General features: G+C 53.5%; 1 protein-coding gene across 5 annotated transcripts; it reads right to left on the bottom strand.

Annotated features, from left to right (window-relative positions):
- Positions 1 to 12,009: 12,009 nt before the first annotated feature.
- On the bottom strand, positions 12,010 to 20,724 carry LOC102412023 (secreted and transmembrane protein 1A-like). 5 transcript variants are annotated; one of them, XM_025279775.3, is made up of 7 exons: positions 20,547 to 20,724; positions 19,288 to 19,449; positions 14,593 to 14,746; positions 14,067 to 14,381; positions 13,449 to 13,481; positions 13,031 to 13,285; positions 12,010 to 12,312 (listed from the first exon to the last, which is right to left on the bottom strand). In XM_025279775.3, the coding sequence occupies exons 3-7, from the start codon at positions 14,678 to 14,680 to the stop codon at positions 12,302 to 12,304; spliced, it is 702 nt and encodes a 233-aa protein (XP_025135560.2). In that variant the 5' UTR covers positions 14,681 to 14,746; positions 19,288 to 19,449; positions 20,547 to 20,724; the 3' UTR covers positions 12,010 to 12,301. The 5 variants fall into 5 exon arrangements, with proteins under 5 accessions (XP_025135560.2, XP_045020707.1, XP_044794662.2 ...); XM_045164772.1 differs by having other exon boundaries at positions 20,592 to 20,724; XM_044938727.2 differs by having other exon boundaries at positions 13,031 to 13,225; positions 20,547 to 20,715.
- Between the last annotated feature and the right edge of the window lie 1,077 nt (positions 20,725 to 21,801).

Here is a 21,801-nt window from a genome sequence, read left to right as displayed (position 1 = left end):
ACCTCCGAGAGGCAAAACCTTCACCTGTGCCTGGAGCCCAGAGGGAGAGGGCCCCCAGCTCAAGGGCTGATCAGTGGCCAGAGCTCTCTCTTTCACCCTGCAGGACACACAGTCAGGGCAGATCACAGCACAGCACTGGGGAATCAAGGCCAGAGATGCCCAGAGGACTCACATTTCTCTTTCATTAGAGCTAAAGCCTTCTGCCTTTCTGATTCGTGTTTCCTTTGAGGGGCTTCAGGTTAACCTGTCCTCATGGTGGAAAAGTGGGATTTGGGTTTCTATTTCAGTTCTGAGTCCCAGTGGTTGGAGGGACGGAAGACACTAGAGCCTCAGGACACACAAAAGGAAACCAGAGCTGGAGGAACGGGTCCCCACCTGCTGGCCAGGGAAAAGGGGTCGTCAGGGCTGGGGCCCCTCCATAAGTTCTCTTGCGATTCCTCGGGCTGGCTGCTGCAACCGTCCTGCCTTGGCCATCACCCCACAACCTTTCTTCATCTCTCTCTCCTCCTCCAACTCACCCACCCGACATCTGATGCACTTTCCCTGCCAGGATTTGTATTGAGACATTCCTTTGACCAGTTTCCATAGGGGAGCCTGGAAAGCACATCTGTGCCCCGGGGCGAGGGCATGATGAACCTGTAAGTCGCTGAGCCACCCTGCAGAGGGCGCCAACGGCATAGGTGTGGAAGGCTTTCCAGAGACAGGGAGGCCTTAGGATGAGGGTCTAAAAAAATCCATCGTGATCCACCATGATACATTGGGATCAGGATACATTGGAAAGTCAAGATCACAGGGAAGAAATGTGGAGCTTGGCCATCTATTGCAAAAGCAGCAAGTTCCTCCTCCTCCTTCAAACACAAGTGACCACAATCAGGGCAGCAGCTAGCCTGGCCCCTTTTTGCCATTTCCACCCTGTCTCTCCCGTTTCCTCCTGCAGTGGCTTGGAAGCCAAGCCTGGGGGGCGGGGGCAGCAATGGCTTTAATTAATGAGTGAGTCTATTACCTCCTGCACCGCATTCCTGGCCCTCGCCCTTTGGGTTTCCTAACACCTGAGCAATGAGCTTCCTTGTCTCGTTTGCCTGCAGCTTAGATTGGAGACCACGTGCATGGTTTAATAGCTTCTTTCTTAGCACTTTTCCTAATTATAAGACTTGCAAAAGGGGAGACATCTTTGAGGACCCACAAATCCTATTTCCCTAAGCTATTGATATAAAAGACTTTTAAACTTCGATTCCTGAGAGAATGACATTTAAATTGACAGAGAATTCCTGCGTTGTCTGGGTCTGAGTATGTGAGTACATTTTAGCCCAAATGTCCTGAGAGTCCAACATCCACAGTCTTGCTTTCCAAAAAGGAGCAGAATGTGCAGCTTTAAGCAAGGGCTGTGCGTGCAGTGGCTGGCACAAGGCACGTTTCCTCCTCCCCAGACAGGCCCCATCCCTCCACAGGGAAGCGTGTCACTCTGCCCCATTACTCGGTCTGTTCGAAAGGCTTGGATGTGAAGAGACTGTGTTTTAGGGTGTGACCTCCATCCACCAGGCCGATTACCCAGCCCACTCCCAAGTCACTGCTATGGTGACCTCCTTTCTACCGTGGCAAAGACGAGCCGGGGTACTGAAGACTGTGCTTCTAGAAGCTGGAGTGTTCCGAGGACTTGCTCATACAATTTCTCTTTCTGCAGAATCAGGAAAGAATGAAAAGGAATTGCCACCAAATCCCAAGAAGCAAAGTCCACCAAAAGAATGCACACCAGCCACTGCTCTACTGAGGTGTCTGAGAAAGCACCTTTAAGAATCTCCAGCATCATGATTATGGCACATACACCTTCTTAGCCCCTTCATGGATCCCAGCCCTGTCATGGTGAAGGGGCTTGTGTAACTCAGTGAAGCTGTGAGTCATGTCACATGGGGCCACCCAAGAGAGACAGGACATAGTGAAATGTTCTGACAAGATTGGTCCACTGGTGGAGGAAATGGAAACTCCTCCCAGTATTCTTGCCATGAGAACCCCATGAACAGTATGCAAAGGTAAAAAGATATTATACCAGATGCGCGCCCCACCCCACCCCACCCCCAGATCAGAAGGTATCCAATATGATACTGGGCAAGAGCAGGACGAGCAGAGGGCAATTACTAACAGCTCCAGAAAGAATGAAGAGACTGGGCCAAAGTGGAAACGACGCTCAGTCGTGGATGTATCTGGTGGCGACCGAAAAGCTAGGGCAGAGAGTGTCATTTTCAGGGCAAGATGCCCAGGGTGTGAACCAGTCAACGCCAGACCCTGAACAGGCTGCAGAGGTTTCTCCACATGAGAGTGACCTTTGGCTGAGGATTTATGGCCTTGACTCTGGCATGGCACCTTCTGTTTCTCCATTCTCATGCGGCCTGACCCAGGCTGGAGTCCACTGAGAGGCCACCCCCAGCTGTGGGGGCCCTGAGCCCCACCAGTCTGGTATGAACTCGGCTGTTTTGCAGTTTCTCGGCACTGGCCTCGCAGTGTCTCGGGGTTGGATGCCCTGTGGTAAGCACACACATGTCCTTTGCGGCCTGGCACAGGATGAATCCCAGACAAACATGACTGTTCCTGGAGTCTTAGTATAAAGATGAGCTCCAGGACCCAATTTGGAAATCACCCCCAACCCAGTATCATTTTTCCCGGCATCGCAGGGAGTGTTCGTGGGCACCTATGCTGCCAGCTCGGTCTGTTGAGATTGCAGAGAATCTTAATTGTCACAGAAAGAGGTAAAACAGTGCTCAAGGATGGTGCCGCATCACATCTGGCTGGGTGACCTCGGAGCCACCCACTCCTCACCATTTTGCTGAAAGTTTTGTTTTCGGTTCGAAGGATTCATTAACAAAAGAAACCACTTGTCACACAATAAACAAATTCAATATTTACTAGAAGAGTATTTGCCTTAATTTCAGTATATAGTCCTTAAAAAAAGAGAAATAGAAACAATAGAGAAAAGAAACAGCACATACATCACCACATGGGGCGGACAAACATCCAGACGTAAACAGAGCTGGAAGGTCCCTCGGTAAAAGCCATATGGGGTCTCAATTGGGAAAAGGTCCGCATCACGCAGGTGAGACTTCAAATTGCAGTTTTGGAGGCTCCCGCTTGGAATCCCAGGGTGCAGCTGATACCATCATCCGTGGATGTGCAACAATGCAGCTCTGGTTTTCCTTCACCTTTTACATTGCTGTTTGTTTCACCTTGTGAGCCAAGCAATTTTCCAGACCCCAGGGAGTTGTCCAGAACTCCAGGGGCTCAAGAAAATCCAAGCCCCATTCCCTTTCTAATCCAAAGTGCCCCTTGACTTGCTGGGGAAAATTTGTGTGTTTGTCAGCAGGCACATAGTCCAGGCAAGATCAGAAGTCAGTCAGAGGCCTTCTCTCCAGCCTCTGAAACCTGAACAAGCCTTCCTCCGTTGTCATTTCCCTAACACCGCCCCCCGCCCCTTTGCTGTCGAACCAGCACAGTACACAGCACCCACACACCCGCACCCCACTCACAGGCTTCTGCATGGCCTGGGGTTTCCGTCTGCAGGGGAAGGCTGGATGGGTGGCCCCTTTGCCCTTCTTGATGCTTCTCCGTGTCTCTGCTTCACCCACACTGTGCACATAGGCTACAGACTGGCTGAGAATGTTACAGTTGTGTGTTTTCTTATTTCCACAGAAGTTCATGTTCATTTTAGAAGCCTTGGAAAACGCAGATAAGCAGAAAATCCTTCCCAAAAGTGGCCTTGGCCAACATCTGGTTCTCGGTCCTCTAAGTTTGTGGTTCCTGCCTCTGGGGTCCAGCCCTCTGCATCTCAAGGTCCTGTGGTTATTAATCAGGTCTTCTATTGACTTGCAGTCACTAGACCTGGCCGAGGCACGAGGGATCTAGAACCATGGTACCTGCTCCAAGGGCCCTGGGAACACACCTAACACCAGGGGCACATGCATGCACACTTAGACACTGCACACCCGCACTCACAGACATGACACACCTGCACACACACAGCAGGTCTGTGGGGCTGCTGATGCAGCAGAGCTGGCTTGGGGATGGCTTCCACATGTTCCCAACCCACCAGACAGGGCTCTGCCGGGAGAGAACAATGGATACTGAGGTAGCAGCATCCTGATTCCACAGATCAGAAAACAGAGGCCAGACAGATCAGAGTCGGGAGTTCTCAGCGTTTCTAAGGACAGGCTCTTAGTTTCGGTTCTGATGAGAGCCAGGCCGGCATTGGGCTGAGGCTCCTTTCTGGAGGCTGTGGTTTGGGGTGGGGACACATGAGTCCATGCAGCCTGAAGTCACCAGTAGGGGATGCCATTGGCAAACACTAAGTCAGCAGCAGAGTCCCAGGCCTGGGAGCCGATGCTGCCGCCCCAGGGCTGCTCCTCCGTGTCGTTGGGATCCCCAGGATCTTGAGGGGCCTGCCACAGGCCAGTGGGGCAGGCCAAGGGTTCCTGGAAGCCCTCAGTTTCCATAATCCTCCCACCACCCAAAGATTTATGGGTGTGATTCAGTCTTGTGTTGACGTGCTGGTTTTGTCTAGTCGTGGGTCTGTAAACAAAAGTGCAACGCACAGCAGGAACAGGGGCATAAAGTAGGAGGCGTGGCTATGCCTTCGTGGGGCCGTTTGTGCATCTGTCAATGTCCCCTCATGGCACACTCCCCTGATATCCCCTCAGAGAATCCTCTCACGGTTCCCCTCAAGTTCCCCACATGGCTGTTCCCCTTGATATTCTCCTCATGGCTTCTCCTCAGGATGTTCCCTCCTGGCTTCCCCGGATGGTGTTTCTTTCCTTGCGGGGTCTCCTCCTTACTATCCCCTCGTGGCGTCCCTGATCCTGTTCCCCTCATAGTGTACCCAACGGTTCCCCCATGGCGGCTCCTCATGATGTTCCCTTCTCGTCTGCCCTCATGATGTCCTCCCATGACATCCCCTCATGATGTTTCCCTCATGGTGTCTCCTTGTGGCATCCTCTCATGATTATCCCTTCATAGTGTCTCCTCTTTGGGTCCCCTCATGATTCCCTTCAGGATGTCCCCTCATGGCATCCCGAAGCGTGTCCAGCAGCGGGGTCCGTGGCAGCGACGAGAGCTGCCCACATACGTCCTGCGGTTTCTCCAGTGCAGGCCCGTCTACAGCCTGTGGGCAGGACCGTCACGGAGCGGAAGCTGAGTGAGTGTGACCTGTGCCTGCATCGAACATCTGAACCTCCCAGCTCATTCTCTGTACAAGTTTGTGTTTTCTCTGACTTCAAAACAAATAAACTGAAATAAACCTTAGAAATGGTTTTTAACTGAAAACACGTGTTATTCATCAAGTGCCTCAGACATTCACTCAGATGACAGACAGTGATGAGCCGGGTCTCCATGAGGGCAGGCCGCCAGTCACTGAGGCCGCATTGCTATGGTTTGCCCAGAATGTTTAATCCTCAGCATTTTCTATTAGCTTCCTGGAATGCGTGTTTTGAAGGAGATGCTATTTTTTACAGGGTGGTGAGAGAAAAAAAGAAAGTCTACCAGAAGCACCCCAGGTTTACGTCTTTGGTGTTTGGTATATTTAAGCGAAGGTCTGTGGCCAATAGATTCCATATCCACAGGGCCACCTCTTGGTTTCTTAGGTGGGGCCAGACTGGGAGGTTTCACCAGATCAGCATCACTCAGGCCTTTAGGATCAGAGACTTTCCTTAACCCATGCACCCAAGAAGCATGAACCCTAAGTCCCCTCGGTGGCCTGGTAGGCAGGGGCAGGGAGCTGGGCCCAGGTCACAGGGCTCAGGCCCTCTCTGTGCCTCACGGGAACCCAGGGGAACCCCAGCCTGGCTCACAGGGCAGCATCCCTTCCTGCAGGTGGTGGCAGGGAAACACACGGAGACCTGAAAGCCAGGGTGGAAGGTGTGCCTGCCCCGCCTGGGCACTGGGGAGGCAGCGGGTGCGAGTCAGCGGGAATCTGAGCAGAGGCATGCTGCTGCCTTCCCTCCCTGGGAACCTTCCAGCAGGGGAGCCTGTGGCCCCAACTCCACAGACACCCCGACTTCCACATGTCTCTAGGCAGCAGGGCGGGGAGCACCGACAGGGCCACGCCCAGGGGCACACTGGGCTGCTGGCAGAGGTCACGGCCTGACTCTTGCTGGAAGTGACAAGACTGAGCTTTCTGCCAGTGGTGGGAGCAGGGAGCCATCGATGGCAAACAACTCTCAGTGACAGTGCTCACAGGCGCCCAGTCCCTTCCGCCCCCTCACTTGTCACCCCCCACCCAGCCTGCAGTGACCCTGCCTGCCTGAGGCACCCATGAGACAAGGAGCGTGACCCCATAGCCTCTCTCTTCCTACATGGGGAGATGGGCACACTCAGCATGAACTGGGAGGGCAGGTGGTCTGAAACCAGAACCCTTTGCAAGAATACGTGATTTCAGCCATGATGGGAAGATGGACCTTTTGCTATATCTGGTTTCAGCTGATAGCTGCCCACATAGACTTTATGAAAGAAAAAAAATTGCTACATTCCAGGGAAATGAATGGGTTAAACCCAGTTGGTCTGTGTGGCCATGGGATGTGGCTGGGAACCCCAAACACTGGAGGAGGGTCAGCCAGATGCAAAGGCATGTTCGAGGGTCACTCTGTGGCTTCCCTGGACGCTCAGATGGGAAAAAATCCATCTAACAGAGAACTTCCCTCCCAGTTATAGGTATTTGTGTCCCTTTCTCCTGATGCTGCTTTGGGCCCCAAGTCTCAGTCTCTGGGCCACTCACCATTGTTCCTCTCCAGGCCCGAGGCCTCATTCATTATTAATGGCTACCGGGGCTGTTGTGGAGAAGTCAGTCCTTCCCAGCCTAGGGTGTTGTAGGGAGGCCAGGACAATGGTGACCACGTGGGCCTCAGTCTGTAGGTGTGGGACCCTGGGTTGAGGGGCTGGAAGCGTGGCAGCTCTCCCAGGGCCGAGGCTCCCACAGCAGCCAGGTTCTCCCCAGGCATTCTGGGCCCATGGAGCTGGCATCCCCTCCTTGTTTGGAGGACTGTGGCCTGGAAGCTGAGTTGCCTCCTCTGCCTTCCTCTTGGCCCAGGGTGAATAAAAGAGGATGGTGAATCTCCTCTTAAGCAGGACTGAGTCTGGGGTGTCCATGGGTCTTTGGATCTTAACATGGTTACATCAATCAGGCATCTGTAGGGCACAGCCCGGTGTGTTCTTCAGACTGAGCACCTTCTGACCCTAAATTGGGTGTGCCCTCCTTGTAGAGTCCAGAGCTGACCCCACAGCAATGTGGTATGGGGCAGGGCTGGAAAGTTCCACTGTGGGGTAGAAGCCTGGGGTGGTCTCAGTTCTGATGGTCGAGAGACCCTCAGCAGACTCTCGGGGAAGCTTCAGGATGTGGGGTAGAGGTGGGCCTTTGACCTGGGATCTGTGCTGCCCTTCAAGGATCTGGGCCCATCACACCTGCTGTATAGGAATAACCATCCACTCTCAGTGTCTAGAAGTTGTGTGTAGGGGGTTTGAGCTGGAACACAGTGTGGACACCATCTCCTGGAAACATCCTATCCAGTGGGCCGAGGCAGTTTTACTATGTGGTTCTGACATCAGGCCTCAGACGCTCCCAAGGCCTGGGGCATCGCGTATGAGGTAAAACTTGGTGAAGATGTGTAACCGCAGTGATCCGGACCCCTGTCTCTCTCCAGTCTGCTTGCGTGTCAGGCGGCCTCAGTCTGGCCCAGAGCATCTCTGAGACGTGGCTCACAGGAAATTGACCTGAGGATACATTTAGTTGATTTGATAGGTCTACTGATGGGTCTGCCAGTGTCTCTAAGATTGATGAAGGTTTTGCTATCTACCTGGGAGAGGAATGGTTAGCTGCTTAGTCACTTCAGGCATGTCTGACTCTTTGTGACCCCATGGACCATAGCCCACCAGGTTTCTCTGTCCTGGGGATTCTCCAGGCAAGAATACTGGAGTGGGTTGCCATGCTCTCCTCCAGGGGATTTTCCTGACCCAGGGATCGAACTCATGTCTCTTACGGCTCTTGCATTGCAGGAGGGTTCTTTACTGCTGAGGCACCAGGGAAGCCCAAGGGTGAATGGTACTCCCCCAAATTCATATCCACCCGGACCTGTGAATGGAACCTTATTTGGAGTCAGGGTCTTTGCAGATGTAGTCAAGACAAAACCATCCTGTCTGGCCTTAATCCCGATACGACTGATGTCCCTATAAGGAGAGACGATTTTGGATGCTGGGAGAAGGCCATGTGGTGATGGGCAGAGAGTGTAGAGACGTGGCCACAAGCCCAGGAAGCATGCATCGCCACCACCACCAGGAGCTGGAAGAAGCCTGGGGCAGGTTCTCCCTCGGAGCCTCCAGGAAGCACCAACCCTATGCTGGTTTTGATTTTCTGGCCTCCAGAATTGTGAAAAAATAAATTGCTGTTGTCTTAAACCACTAAATTTGCAATTCATTCTGGCCTCCAGGTACAGATTTCTTCCTACACGCCCCCTGCTCTGGGCAGGCTCTCTGGCTTCATGACAGGAAGCTGTGAGATGTGTGGTTCAAGGGGTGGACGAAAGGGACCCGTGTCCTTCGGTGCCTGGCAGCGTCAGCTGAGGTGTATAAGATGTGAGATTGTTGGCAGAGGCCGTGGTACTTGTCCATGCTGGTCAACACACATTTCACTTCCAGGACTGCTCTCCACGATGCAGTCAGACACAATTATAACTGCACCAACTCCACCCCCACCCCCACCCCCATCCCCTGCTGCCCATCTTTCTTTCTGTGTGAGACTTTTCAAAACTAGAATTTTCTGAAATTCCTGTGTTTGTAGGGAGCCAAGGCACTTGTTTCACACCCCCAGCAGGCCAAGCCCATCCTGGTCCATCATCAACATCTTCTTCTAGGCCAGACTTGTGCTTTCATAAGAATGACATTTCTCTGTGCTCTTTTGTGGTCATCTGAAGAGGCCACCAAAGAGGAGACAGTGAAATTATGCAGCCAAAAAAAAAAAAAAAAAAAAAAAAAGAATGGTCTGTAGTGTCAGTTAATTTTAAACTATTGTTACTTCCTGGATATTTTGGATGCTTTATAAAATGTGTGATTTCTTTTCTCGTTCCAAATAAGCATTTGCTTCTGTCCCAGGACTTGTACTGGTGATTTTGTGTTAATTTCCTTGGAGAGCCCCTCTTGGTGTGCATGAGCTCCAGGTTGGAGCGAGCCTTCCGGCCACATTCTAGGGCAAGCCTAGGGAGGAGCTGGGGGCCGGCCATATGGCCTTCAGGTCGAGTCCCTGTCAGAGACCCCTCCAGATCATCCAGGATAACTCACAAGCTGTCCCTGCCCCCCTCAGAAGCTCAGGGCTGACTTTCTCACAGGAGTGTCTAGTTAGGATAACACTGGTAGCCTGGTGATCCTGCCCCTCTGCCCCGCTTGCACACCAGGGAGAGGAGAAAGGAGGGCAAGAATGGGCAGGGGCAGGACCAGTAGAAAGACAAGGGGGTCCCCAGGTGGGGATGGGGGTCAGCTTCCAGATGTCCTGGTCTTCTGGTTCACTTTCTGCTGGGACTTGATTTATGTCCAGAAACTTGGAGTATCAAGTCAGTCACCACTGCAGCCTGGGGGCTGGGTGTGGTCGTAGGGAAAGGCCCGGGGCATGTGCCCAGGTTGTGGCTGCCGTGTGACTCACGATTGTCTTTCCTGTGGGTGCAAGGGCTGGAGACCGCCCAGCCAGGCTACATCCAGTATGTTGGGGCACCAGGGTCCTGGTGAGCAGCCCTCAGGGCAGAGGGAGACCTATGCCTGGACCCTGAGCCCGAGGGCTCAGAGGTGCTTGAAGAGGAGACAGACTCTGAGCAACCAGGAAGAGGAAGACGTTTCTCTGTCCTGGCAGCCTTGGGCTAGAGGGCCAAGCTTCCAGTGTTGGCCCAAAGCCACATGTGTGTGTGCTGGGTGTGTGGGTGTGGTTCACGCGTGGCCCACGCATGGCCAGACAGCCCTAAGAGATTTCCTCCCTGGAGACCCCCTCCTCTGACTGGACGCTTCTGTGCTGATGCTTCGGGGTCCTGGGTGGGTTTTGGGGTGGGGGCAGTTTAGGTTTGCTAGGTGAGCGCCCCTGGCAGGGGCTGTCCACCTACCTACAGACACTTCTTGCATGAGGGGGTATCTATTTCAGGGGCAGAATCTTGCCAAAGGCCCAGAGGATCCTAGCAAACCTTTGGCAGCAACCAAAAAAACATCAGGCTTGTCAAACACACCCCATTCCAACCTCGTCCTGCCTTTGTTCATCACCAGCACTCCCTGGGCGCCCGCGTGTGCCAGCGCCAGTGCCACGGGCAGAGGGTGAGACGAACGAGAGCCCCGGGGACTGGAGACGACTCCAGGAAAGGACCAGCAGACCTGCCGCAGGACACACAGCACCTGTTGGGAGAGGGGTGCCGAACCTCAGGGGCCACAGGAGTAAAGGGCTGAGGAGGTGAGAGAGGGTCAGGTGGCACATCTGGGAACAGGGTTCCAAGCAGAGGCATCAGCACATGCATGGTCCCCAGGGCCAGAGAGTGCCTGGGGTTTCTGAGGGCCTGCCAGAGGGCCAGTGTGGCTGAGGACGAGCAAGGGGGGCTTGGGGGGAAGGGTCTCTAGGGCACTGCAAGGACTCAGAGCTAAACTTCCTTTAGAGAAATCCTTGAACGTACAGATAAGCAACAAGTCGAAAATTAAAATTAGTCAAAGACCCAGACACAGTATTTCTTTCTAGGTTTCCTGCCTTGGGTGTGCAGGGGCTGAATGACTTAAAGTGAGCCCATCCCACCGTAATAGCAATATTAAAATGACCTTTGAATGACTTTCAAAGCATCAACACCTTTGGTTTCTTTTAGGCCAAACGGAACAGATTTCCATGACCCCCAAAGCATGGCGGTCCTACAGCCGTGCCCACTGTGTCTGAGGGGCCTGGCCCAGGGTGTGGAACAAACCCAGCATTTCTGGCACGAACCTTTCTTTAACCTGGGAGATGCAAATACAGTCAGTTCTAGATCTGGACTCTAGGTGCCACCAAAGCTGTTCTGGGATCGTTACCTTCCTGTGAGAACACAGTTGCCAGGCACCGTGAATTGATCCAATCTGAGATTCTTCATGGTGAGTGAGGACTCCCAGATATCTGGCCTTTTGCATGTACTTGGGCTCCTTTTTTTTTTTTTTTTTTAAATATATATTTATTTGGCTGTGTCGGGTCTCATGGGCTCTCTAGTTGTGGCATGTAGGCTTAGCTGCCACACAGCACTTGGGATCTTAATTCCCTCACCAGGGATCGAACCCGCATCCCCTGCATTGCAAGGCAAATTCTTAACCACTGGACCACCAGGGAAGCCCTCATTGGGACTTTTTAACTTGTGAGACTCACAGCGCTTCTTTCAGATATTTATTGTCTCCACTTAAGGATATATTTCTCAGCTCATTCGATGATTCGCTCCTAGGTTTAGTGTAGTCATCTTGAGGATTAGCAATGTGGACGTTTTGCAAAGCACGGAAGGTAGCACTTCTAGAAAACCTTCTTTTTATCACATTATATGTACCTTTTAAGAAATATTCAATGAACCACCAACCAGCTCTATCTTTAAAGGAACTTCTCTGCGCTGAAAGGAAAAGGCCACAACGAGAAACAGGAAAAGGATGAAATAAGAGGGCTCACCAGTAAAGGCAAACATGCAGTAGAAGTAGGACACCATCCACGCACAGAAACAAGAGGTCAAAACCAGTAATCACGAGAGGAGGAGAGGACGCACGTAGGACATTCGAAATGCACTGGAAAGGAAGAGATGAGCAACTGAAAACCCTCCTGCACGTATATGTAGACTGCTGTATCGAAATCTCATGGTCACCACAGACCAGAAGTCATTATCATAGATATACACACTCAAAAGAAAAAGGAATTCAAGTGCATAACGAAAGTCATCAAATCAAAAGGGAACAAAAGAGGAAAGGAAGAAAAAAAGACGTCCCAGCCCACCTCCAAAAAACCGACAAAGAATACACTCAGTGGGGTTGCATAGTTTTGCTTGTAAGGACATCTGGCATATATGGTTTGGGATGTGGTTTGGGAACAGGAAGGGGCAGCACGTGGGGCAGGTGGCAGAGAGGGGAGCCCCAGGGCTGGGGAAGACCAGGGAGATTGGACACAGATTCCACCAGCAGCCAGCTGTCCGGCCTCCCATCCAGAGGGGCTGCTCTACACTTTGGGCGTGGTGGAGGAGGCTTCATGCATCATCTCAGGTCACTGATATCCTCATTTTGGTTCCTCAAGTGCTTCCTAGAAAGTCCCTCAAACTGGTTCTTATTCATGTTCTAAAGACAAGAGGGTGTCCATGATCAGCTGAGGACCCCAGACTGGGGCATCTCCCAGGTGGCCGAAGCGTGGCACTCCTGCCCTGGGGAGGAGCCCAGGCCTGGGTGGGGTGGAGGAGGGGAGGGTCCTGTTAGGTCAAGCGCTATGGAACGTGAGATTTTTGCACTTTGGGCCGCAGAACCTGCTAAGGAGCCCTCCCTGGCATGTCCACCAGGAAGACGCCAGGAAGTTGCCAAGCTTCCTAGTCCTCAGCCTGCTCTTCCCTGCACGTCCCCTCTGCAGAGTCCAGTGCCCACGGTGCTCACAGCTCCCCACCCCAGGCTCAGAGCCTCCTTACTTGGGGAAGAGGGGAGGATGGGAGGGATGAGAGCCACGCAAGACACCTTTGCCTACAAGTGCGTCCTGTAGGAACATCCCCCACCCACACATCTAGGTCTCCTGGAAGAAGCAGGAAGCCCCCATGCCATCCCCTAGGGGGTCCTGGGGTGGTGTGGACTCCGTGGCCTGTCTGTGGTGGGGCATCTGCGTTCTGGGACTGGGACTGCATTTGCTGGCTGGGGTCCTCTGGGGCAGCGGTTCTGGCTCTCTAGGACCTCAAACGCTCCCCATTCTCTCACTAGTCTCGGTGGGTATGAGACCATGGGGCAGAGTGTCTACGCCGGATGTGGGATGACCCTACCCCTCCCCAGCCCACAGACTAGGCTCAGCGGCCAATACCTTCTGGAGCTTGAAGTTCAGGGAGCCACACCTTCGGCACTAGGCCAGTGTGCAAATCAGCAGGCTGAGGAGGACACCCAGGGCAAGGATCGGGAAGATTAACCGGATCTGGCTCAGTGTATTCAAGATTAAGATCCGAATGGGGTATGTTCACATGCCAACCTGCGAAAAATGGGAGGGACCGGGCCCTCCCTCCTTTGTTCACCTGTGCAGGAGCCTCCATCACCTTGGGGGCACCCTCGAGGGGGACATCGCCTGTGGTTGGGAAGCCCATGGGTGGGAGAATGGCAGGGGCATGGGTGCATGGGATGGGCAGGGCTCCAGGTACAGAGGGTGAGGGTGTCTGTGGAGGGAAGACCCAAGGGGGCTTTCTGGGGGCTCCCCTCCTGTAGCCCAGGATGAAGATAGGAACACCTACCTGCGGAAGGTGTGAGAGGCAGGCAATGCGAGTCTGCCAAAGAGACACAGGGCAGGTTGGCGGGGGCCTGCCCAGAGCCTGCCCTGACACAGCCCGTCCGCCCCAGGTATCAGATGAGCCCTCGATACAGGAGTTCATGAAGGCCCCACTGGGTTCCCCGCCCAGGGCCCGGCTAGGCTGAGGGGTGCCTTCTCAGCTCCTCCCACTGTTCCTTGTCCGGGGCAAAGCTGGACCCCTGCTTCCTGTCCCCAGCGCTCAGGGTGTCTGAGTGTGCATGAACAAGAGAGGGCGGGGAGGGAGCGACGGTGACTTGGGGAGTTTGCAGCAAAGCAAGGGGTTGGGGTGGGGGGATAAGTGGTGTTTAGGGCGGGAAGGTGCCAGCTTCCTGAGCACAAGGGGACAGTGAGCAGGCACACGTGCCGGGGCTGCCCTGAGAAGCTCTGAGAGGGCACAGCCGTGGCGTGGGTGGGGCAGGGTGGAAGTCCTCTTCAGGCCTCATCTCCGTGGCTCTGGGCACCCCAGGTGGGCAGGAATCACTCCTCCCTAGTTGCTCCGCACTCCTGCCCGCCAAAAACAGAAGCTCTTGGGGGTCAATACCCCGCACCCCGCCCTGCTCACCTACGACGGTCAGTGTGGTGATTTCGGTATTTATCTGGCGTCCCTGCAGAGTCCACTTGTACTGCCCTGCCTGGGTGACCTGGGCTTTATCAGTTACTAGGTATGCCTGGCCCTCCCAAATCCAGAGATCCCATCCATCCTGGCAGAAGTCTCCTGGAGGCTTTACACTGCAGATGAGCTTCCAGGGTGCCGTGGAGTTCACTTTCACGGAGACGTTGATGTGGGAGAAGGCATTGGAGATGCCGCAGCTCATCGTGGCTGGCTTGCCCCTCGACACAGAAACCACACCCTTGGTGCACTTGGGGTTGTCCCATGCTGTGCGGGGAAAGTCACACGTGTGGGTCATGGCTGGACCTCAGGCCATCCACTGACTGCCCTTCCTGGGGTCACTGGCACTACCTGGAGCCTGGGCCCCTCCTGGCCTGATCTAGGTCTCTCTTCCCACACCCATCTTGCCCCTGCTGCATTCCCCGCCCCCTCCACCCGCCCCTTTCCCCCACAGGCAGAGTTGGGACCATGCATTTACTTCCACTCTGAGCACTCCTGAAGGTAGCCAAGAACAAGAGGACCCAGAACATCCTGGGAGCGAGGAGAGTGGATGCTGACGTCAGCATGGCCAGCAGGACGTGGATGAGTTTTAAGGGGTCCCTTGTCCTCCTTACTGGTTTCTGGGACACTCCCTGGAGGAAGGAAAGCTGATGAATCAGAGTTCCCTTAGGCTCCTTGGGAAGCCAGTGAGAGGGGCTGCACCCTGGCCAGGGTGGGCGAGGGTCCCCAAGCTCCTCCCTGACCCAACTGTGTCATGACCCTTCTCGACACCTTTATAATGTCTGCAGTGGGACCACTGTCAGACAGATGAGAAACAGATGAGACAGGAAACAAGTCCCTGGGACACAAGTGCATTTATATTGCTGGGGTTATCTTGAATTTTATATAAAACATGCAAACTCCCTGAGCCATGTGTCCTGTGGAGACAGTCATGACACACAGCATCTCGTGTGGCCACTTGACCCTGACACCAGCCTAAGACCACCTTGGATGCTCCCTGCCCCTCTTCCACTCTTGCATTCTGAGGATTGGCATTCGGGGACATTTGGTCCACTCTCCAGATTTGCTTTTATCAACAACAAGAGTATTGTGGAACTCGTGGGTTACAGTCCGGAAAGCTGAACTTTCACTTCCTCTGAAACAAATGCTCATCTCGGGCTTTGGCATCCAGTAAAACTGACATTTGGGCTTCCCAGACGGCACAGTGGTAAAGAATCTGCCTGCCGATGCAGGAGACACAAGAGATGAGGGTTCAATCCCTGGGTCAGGGAGATCCTCTGGAGTAGGAAATGGCACCAACTCCAGTAGCCTTTCCTGGGGAATTCCATGGACAGACTCAGACATGACTCAGTGACTAACACTTTCACTTTTCATAATGACATGTAGCTACCATTAGGTACTACACAGAGGATGAGATGGTTAGATAGTATCACCAACTCAATGGACATGAATTTGAGCAAACTCAGGAGATAGAGGAGGACAGAGGAGCCTGGCGGGTTACAATCCCTGGAGTTACAAAGAATGGGATGTGACTTAGCGACTGAACAACAACAAAAAGTTGCTTCACTGCTCAAAAATCCTCTGTGTTCCATCCATTCATCCATCCTTCCCCCCAACTCATGTCAACCATTGATATTTTGACTCTGTCCAGAGTTTTGCCTTTTCCAGAATGCCATGGACTTGGTAGCCTTTGGTTTTGAATTCAGTGTCTGATTTTTCTTTTCCACTTTGCTGGGTACTGCGCAGAAGGGCCAGGAGCAAAGGAAAGTGTGGATGTAATCGCTTCCAGGAGCTGAGGGCCATTGGTGACCAGCCCCAGTCCTGACTCCAGGAGACTCTGGGTCAAACAAGGAGAATGACATGGCGAGGGACAGTCTCAGCCCCCAGACCCCTGTGACTGGTGCTGCTGTCTCTGGCTTCCCTTGATTTTCTAAACTTGCTTCTATTCCTAATTTACTGTCAGAAGGACAGCCTTCTTTTCTCACTTAAGTACAACATTTGTAGTTGAGGAAGAAAGACGTCACCTGAGAGACACGTGTTCTGTGCACACAGATGTATGTGATTTTACATACGTGGAATCAGGTTAGACAGCCCATTACTGTCTCTCTCTTCTCACCCTCTGTACTGTATGTACAAGGGTGAATGTTGCTCTTTAGTCACTAAGCCGTGTCTGACTCTTTGCAACCCCATGTACTGGAGCCCACCAGGCTCTGCTGTCCATGGGATTTCCCTTGCAAGAATATTGGAGTGGGTTGCCATTTCCTTCTCTAGGGGATCTTCCCGACTCAGGGATCAAACTCACCTCTCCTGCATTGGCAGGCACTTTCTTTACCACTGATCCATCAGGGAAGGGTGAAACGTGGCCCCAAAACACATGTCCACCCAGAATCTGTGAAGGTGACCTTATTGGAAATAGAGCCTTTGCAGCCATAAATAAAGAGGAATTTGTATTAGAGCAGTGAGGGCCCGAAAATAATGTGTCTGGCTTTCTTGTAAAAAGAGAGAAATTTGTCAGAAACAGACAAGGGAGAGGCCTGGAGCTGGCAGAGGCACAGACTGGAGGGATGTGGCCACAAGCCAAGGGACGCCAGAGCCGCCAGAAGCTGGAAGAGACAAGGAAGGATATTTCCCTGCAGCCGTGCTGACACTCACAGACTTTCTACCACCACTTGGAGTCCTCCTGAGGGAGTATGGCCTGTGCACAGGTGAGCCCTGGCCATCTTCTGTCGTGTTATCCAAGGCTGCTGAAGTGCGGGCTCCCAGACGGGCACCAGTGGGGACTCCCTGCCGCTCTTTCCACTGCCCCCAAACCTCCAGTCTTCCTTGGGCCTTACCCAGGCCATGGCGGGGCTCTGCCCTCACACACACGAACCTCTCAGTCCAACGTCATGAGCTCCCTGAGATTCTCACTGGGAAGGGCTCTGGAGGGTTCTAGAATCTGGACAGGGATGCCAGGGTCCCTTCCCACCAGTCTCTGTCCCCAAACTCCAACCACCTTGGACCTGGCTCCTCATTGTCAGATTATACAGCCTAGGAGCTAGGAAGAACTCCAGGTTGGGGTAGATCCTTGAAACCATAGACCAGTCTCATCTAAACCAAATCTGTACATCGGAGACACAGACTTTTCCACCTTATAGAGTGCAGAAGGGGTGTCTGCAAAGAGCTGGACCTGGGGATGGATGAGCTGGACTGGGAAGGAGCGTCTGGTCTGAGGATGGAGGAGCTGGAATGGGGATGGGGGCAGCTGGTCTGGGCTGGAGGAGCTCGACTGGGGATGAGAGGAGCTCCCCGTGTCCTCAGGCACCTTGGCCGGCTTTATCAGTCTGGGGTTCCACTGCTGTCTTATTTTTAAATATAGGTATATTTTGTGCAATTGTTGCCACATATTTAATTTCAAAGTGATTCATTATCTGAAATTCATATGGGTTTTTAAGTTTGGCATTTCCACTCCTCTGCCTGAGTCCCTCCTCTTGTCTCTTGCAGCAAAGGACAGGAAAATGGCAGAGAGAGAGGCCAGGGAACAACAGGGGAAGAGAGGGGTGAGAAAGCAGAGGGTCGGGGGTGCTACAGGAAGACTGCATGCATGGGGCAAGACCTGGAGGGCCCTGAGGTTTCTGGAGTTGGGAAAAGTGAGGCAACAATTCACCATTCTCTCAGATCACTGTCACAGCTGCTGGTATCTCCGTGTATTAAGCCGGGGCACACAGCTGGGGTTTGTGCTGTCACTGGGGACCTGATCACATTTGGGAGTCAGCGGAACACCTTGGAAAGTGCATGCCGTTGCCAGCACTTTGTCCTTCCACAGGACCTTGGGGAAACTGAGGCAGCAGGTATGTGGCTCGAGGCTATCAGCTGACCAGGGGCACAGGGGTTCTCGGTCAGCAGGGATCTCCATTCCTGCAGCACCAGGAGAAGCTGGACCAGGTTTCCCACACAAAGGCTCAGTGGTAACGTGTATGTACCTGGATATTTACATGGGAGGGTGAGCACCCTGCTGTCCAGGCAGGCCTTTCACCAACAGTGTGGAGGGAGGCGACCAACCACCTTCAGGAGACACTGAAACGGAGCCCCAACCCTGGCTCAGAGGGAAGGGATGCCCCAGTCCTGGGAGCTTTTGCTGTGTCCTGTCCCTGCTGCTATGGCCAGAATGGAGGGTCCCTGGTGCTGCTGCTGCTGCTGCTGCTAAGTCACTTCAGTCGTGTCCAATTCTGTTGGACCCCATAGACTGCAGCTCACCAGGCTCCTCCATCCATGGGATTTTCCAGGTAAGATTACTGGACTGGGTTGTCATTGCCTTCTCTGGAGGGATCCCTACTGGGCAGTAACAAGTTCCTGCAGGCCTGAGGGCTGACTCTGTAAACCATTGCGGCTCTCTCGGCCATCAGTACCTGCCAGCCCATCAGCTGGGCTACTTCTCACTCTCTTTCACAAGGCATTTCCTCTGAGAAGCACCAGCTGGTTGCACCCTCCGCGGGTGGGTGGGGGCCTGTACCTCCTCACCGCCTTCACTGTTTAGCCCCAGGGGATGAGGGCCTCCCAGGGGCTCTGGCTCCCCAGGCACTGGGAGTGGAAATTGGCTTTCAAATTGCAGATCATTCACCAGTAGTGGGTGGTGAACTGAATTTAGAGATTGCTGCTGCAGCTTAACCAAAAATGAAAGGAGAGCATAGAACGAGTCAGTGGAGTGCCCCTCTCCAGGTTTCGCTCTGTTTTAATGAGTGTTTGTGAGTGAATGGGCTGAGTGTGCGTGTGTGCCCCTTGTGAGTGCACACAAGTGTGTATGTGCATCAAAGTGAGTGTGTGTGCACAAGTATGAGAGTCGCAGTGTCGGCCTGGACTTGAAAGTGTTTAACCCCAGATGTGGTCCGGGAAAGCAGGTGTCCCGGTGTTCACAGGTGTGGTCTGGGACGCAGGTTTTGTGCGTATGGGTGGAGATGAGGGAGCTCAAGACGCCAACTCTCTGCCCCTCCTGACAAGGGCAGAGTCAAGCCTGGAGCTGCCCCTCAGAGACGCAGTTCCCCACCAGGTCAGGAAGCCTTTGTCTTTTTCCCTCCTTCAGCGGAGAGGTTGAACGCAGAGCCTGGGAGCTCAGCGCTCCATCTCCATCAACCCAGTCCCTATTTGAGTGCGATCCTACACCAGGAGCCCCGGCCACCACCCCTCCAGCTCTCACCTGGACCGGGTAACCGGCTCCTCCACGCCTGAAGATCCAGGCTGTCTGTGCACAGGTCCGAGCTCCTGTATTAAACCCGAATGATGATTCCAGGGCGGAGCCAGGAAAGGAGGAAGCGGGAAGGATTCACAATCCATGCACCTCAGGTCTGATACCCAGGTCCTGTATTCAGGAAGGAAACCTCAAGTTATGGGAAATCACTCGAGTTTCGCATAAAAGCAGAGACATTACTTTGCCAAGAAAGGTCTGACTAGTCAAAGCTATGGTTTTTCCAGTAGTCATGTATGGATGTGAGAGTTGGACTATAAAGAAAGCTGAGTGCAGAAGAATTGATACTTTTGAACTGTGGTGTTGGAGAAGACTCTTGAAAGTCCCTTGGACGTCAAGGAGACCCAACCAGTCCATCCTAAAGGAGATCATTCCTGGGTGTTCATTGGAGGACTGATATTGAAGCTGAAACTCCAATACTTTGGCCACCTGATGTGGAGAGCTGACTCATTTGGAAAGACCCTGATACTGGGATAGATTGAAGGCAGGAGGAAAAGGGGATGAAAGAGGATGAGATGCTTGGATGGCATCACCGACACAGTGGACATGGGTTTGGGTGGACTCCGGGACTTGGTGATGGACAGGGAGGCCTGGCAAACTGCGGTTCATGGGGTCACGAAGAGTCGGACACGACTGAGCGACTGAACTGAACTGAACTGAGCTTGAATTTCAGGAACAGTCCTGAGTTCAGGGGAAAAGATGAGCTTCTTGACAGTGAATTCCTTATTATATTTTTATTAGGCCCAGGGCATTAGATGATCATTCTAAAGAAAACGGTAGGTGGCAGTTTTCCAAGAGAGCCAGTGCCTGAGTTCTCCCCTTTCAAGCTCCGTCTGAACAGATCCTCCTTTGGGGAGCCGGGTGTGTTCACCTCGCTACATGGATCTGGGGACCTGCCTGTCCCCTGCTGTGTGCATCACCCCCACACAGACACTGGGCCGAGCTCTGCCCATTGAGAATCCTCAGAGCCTGATTCCAGCTTTCAGAAATGCAAGTTGGGTCGACCTAGATAGAAGTCATGCTGGGGACACCAGCAGGGATAAGGAGCCAGAGTGAATAGGAGCAAGTGGTAAAGAGTTTAAACTATAAATTGTCCTTCATTAGCCCTTGAGCAGAAGGAGCCCCTCTTCCCATCTCCCTCCCCACGGAGGGTCCTAGCAGGCTGGGTATAGAGACACTATGTGGCCAAAACAGGTGTCCCTGGGGCATACCTGAGTGCCCTCATTCCCAGAAGGTAGAGTCCAATAAGTGCTGACCTCAGAGAAGTGCTGGAAGCCAGGAGTTTCCTTACAGGGGTGTGTACGTTTCTCTTGTACAAATGGTTTTGGTGCTTATAAAAATCTCTAAGATAGAAGTCTCTCTTTGAGACTCTGAAAGTGGGGAATAAGGGCAATGTGTGAGAGTCACAAGGGCGGGGAAGGACAGAGGTGTTTCAACTCTTTGTCCTTTGTTCGACTCCAGGCTCCGTTTTTTTCAAATTGCTGGAGGCAAGCAGCTGCTGTTGACTTGAACCCGGAGTCCTTGGTCCATGTCCAGCCTCGCTAGCTTCCGGGCTCTCACCAGCAGCGCCCAGATTTCCTGCAGACCCGCCCGGAGGAAGGCTGCTGATGTCATCCCGCTGCCTAGCCTGCCTGCGTACATCCTCCCAGCTCCATCTTCCCTGTGGCAGAGGGCAGGTGCAGCCTCAGCTGCGGGCAGCATGTGTCCTGGGAGCTCACACCTGGGGCGGCGGAGTCATGAGCCAAGGGTGACCTGAGACAAAGGGGCACGCGCAGGCATGGGCCTGGCTCTGTCCCCGCACCCCCGAGGAGAGAGGCTGGGAGAGAGAGACCCAGCAGGGATGCTGTGGCAGGGGTTGGGGGCAGGAGAAAGAGTTTGTTTCTGTTGAGTGCAGGACGTCCCTCATGAGACCTGTACTTCCAATAAAGCCCCCTGGAAGGCAGGAGTGGGGTGGGGGCAGTGCGTCTGAAGGTCCTTCCACGGGGGAGCAGAAGCCTCAAAGATGTATGGAGAAGGGAGACCCCACAGTTATCGGTGGTTTGGAGGTGGATGAGGAAGCCAAGAGGTCCACGGTGCCAACTGAGTGCCATGTGGACTGTCCCCTTCCACTAGAACCTAAAGTGACCTGCTGGCAGGGTGTAGAGCAGAGTAAGGGGCAAAGAGGTATCTGTGGCCACTAGGGGAGAGGTCCCATAGGCTGTGGACCCAGGCTGGGCAAATCCTCGGCAGGTGGGCAGAGACAGTGCTGGTGTGGGTGGGATCCTTGTGGACCAGCCCTCACCCATCCTATGCTGACATGTGTAGACTTCTACTCTCTTATTCTGGTTGAGCAGCTTCCCCGAGGCATGTGGCCACGTTCATGAGCACAAGTCTGCTGGCATCTCAGACACTCGGCACCCCCACTTCAGGGCAGGTCTTGGAGTGCAGACCCTCCAAGGGCTCATGGCCCTAAGAGTGTGTTTAAAC

Source organism: Bubalus bubalis, chromosome 3, assembly GCF_019923935.1.
Source record: "Bubalus bubalis isolate 160015118507 breed Murrah chromosome 3, NDDB_SH_1, whole genome shotgun sequence".
Taxonomy (NCBI): domain Eukaryota; kingdom Metazoa; phylum Chordata; class Mammalia; order Artiodactyla; family Bovidae; genus Bubalus; species Bubalus bubalis.
Note: the sequence above shows the minus strand (reverse complement) of the source record. Positions and strands in the feature narration are given on the sequence as shown.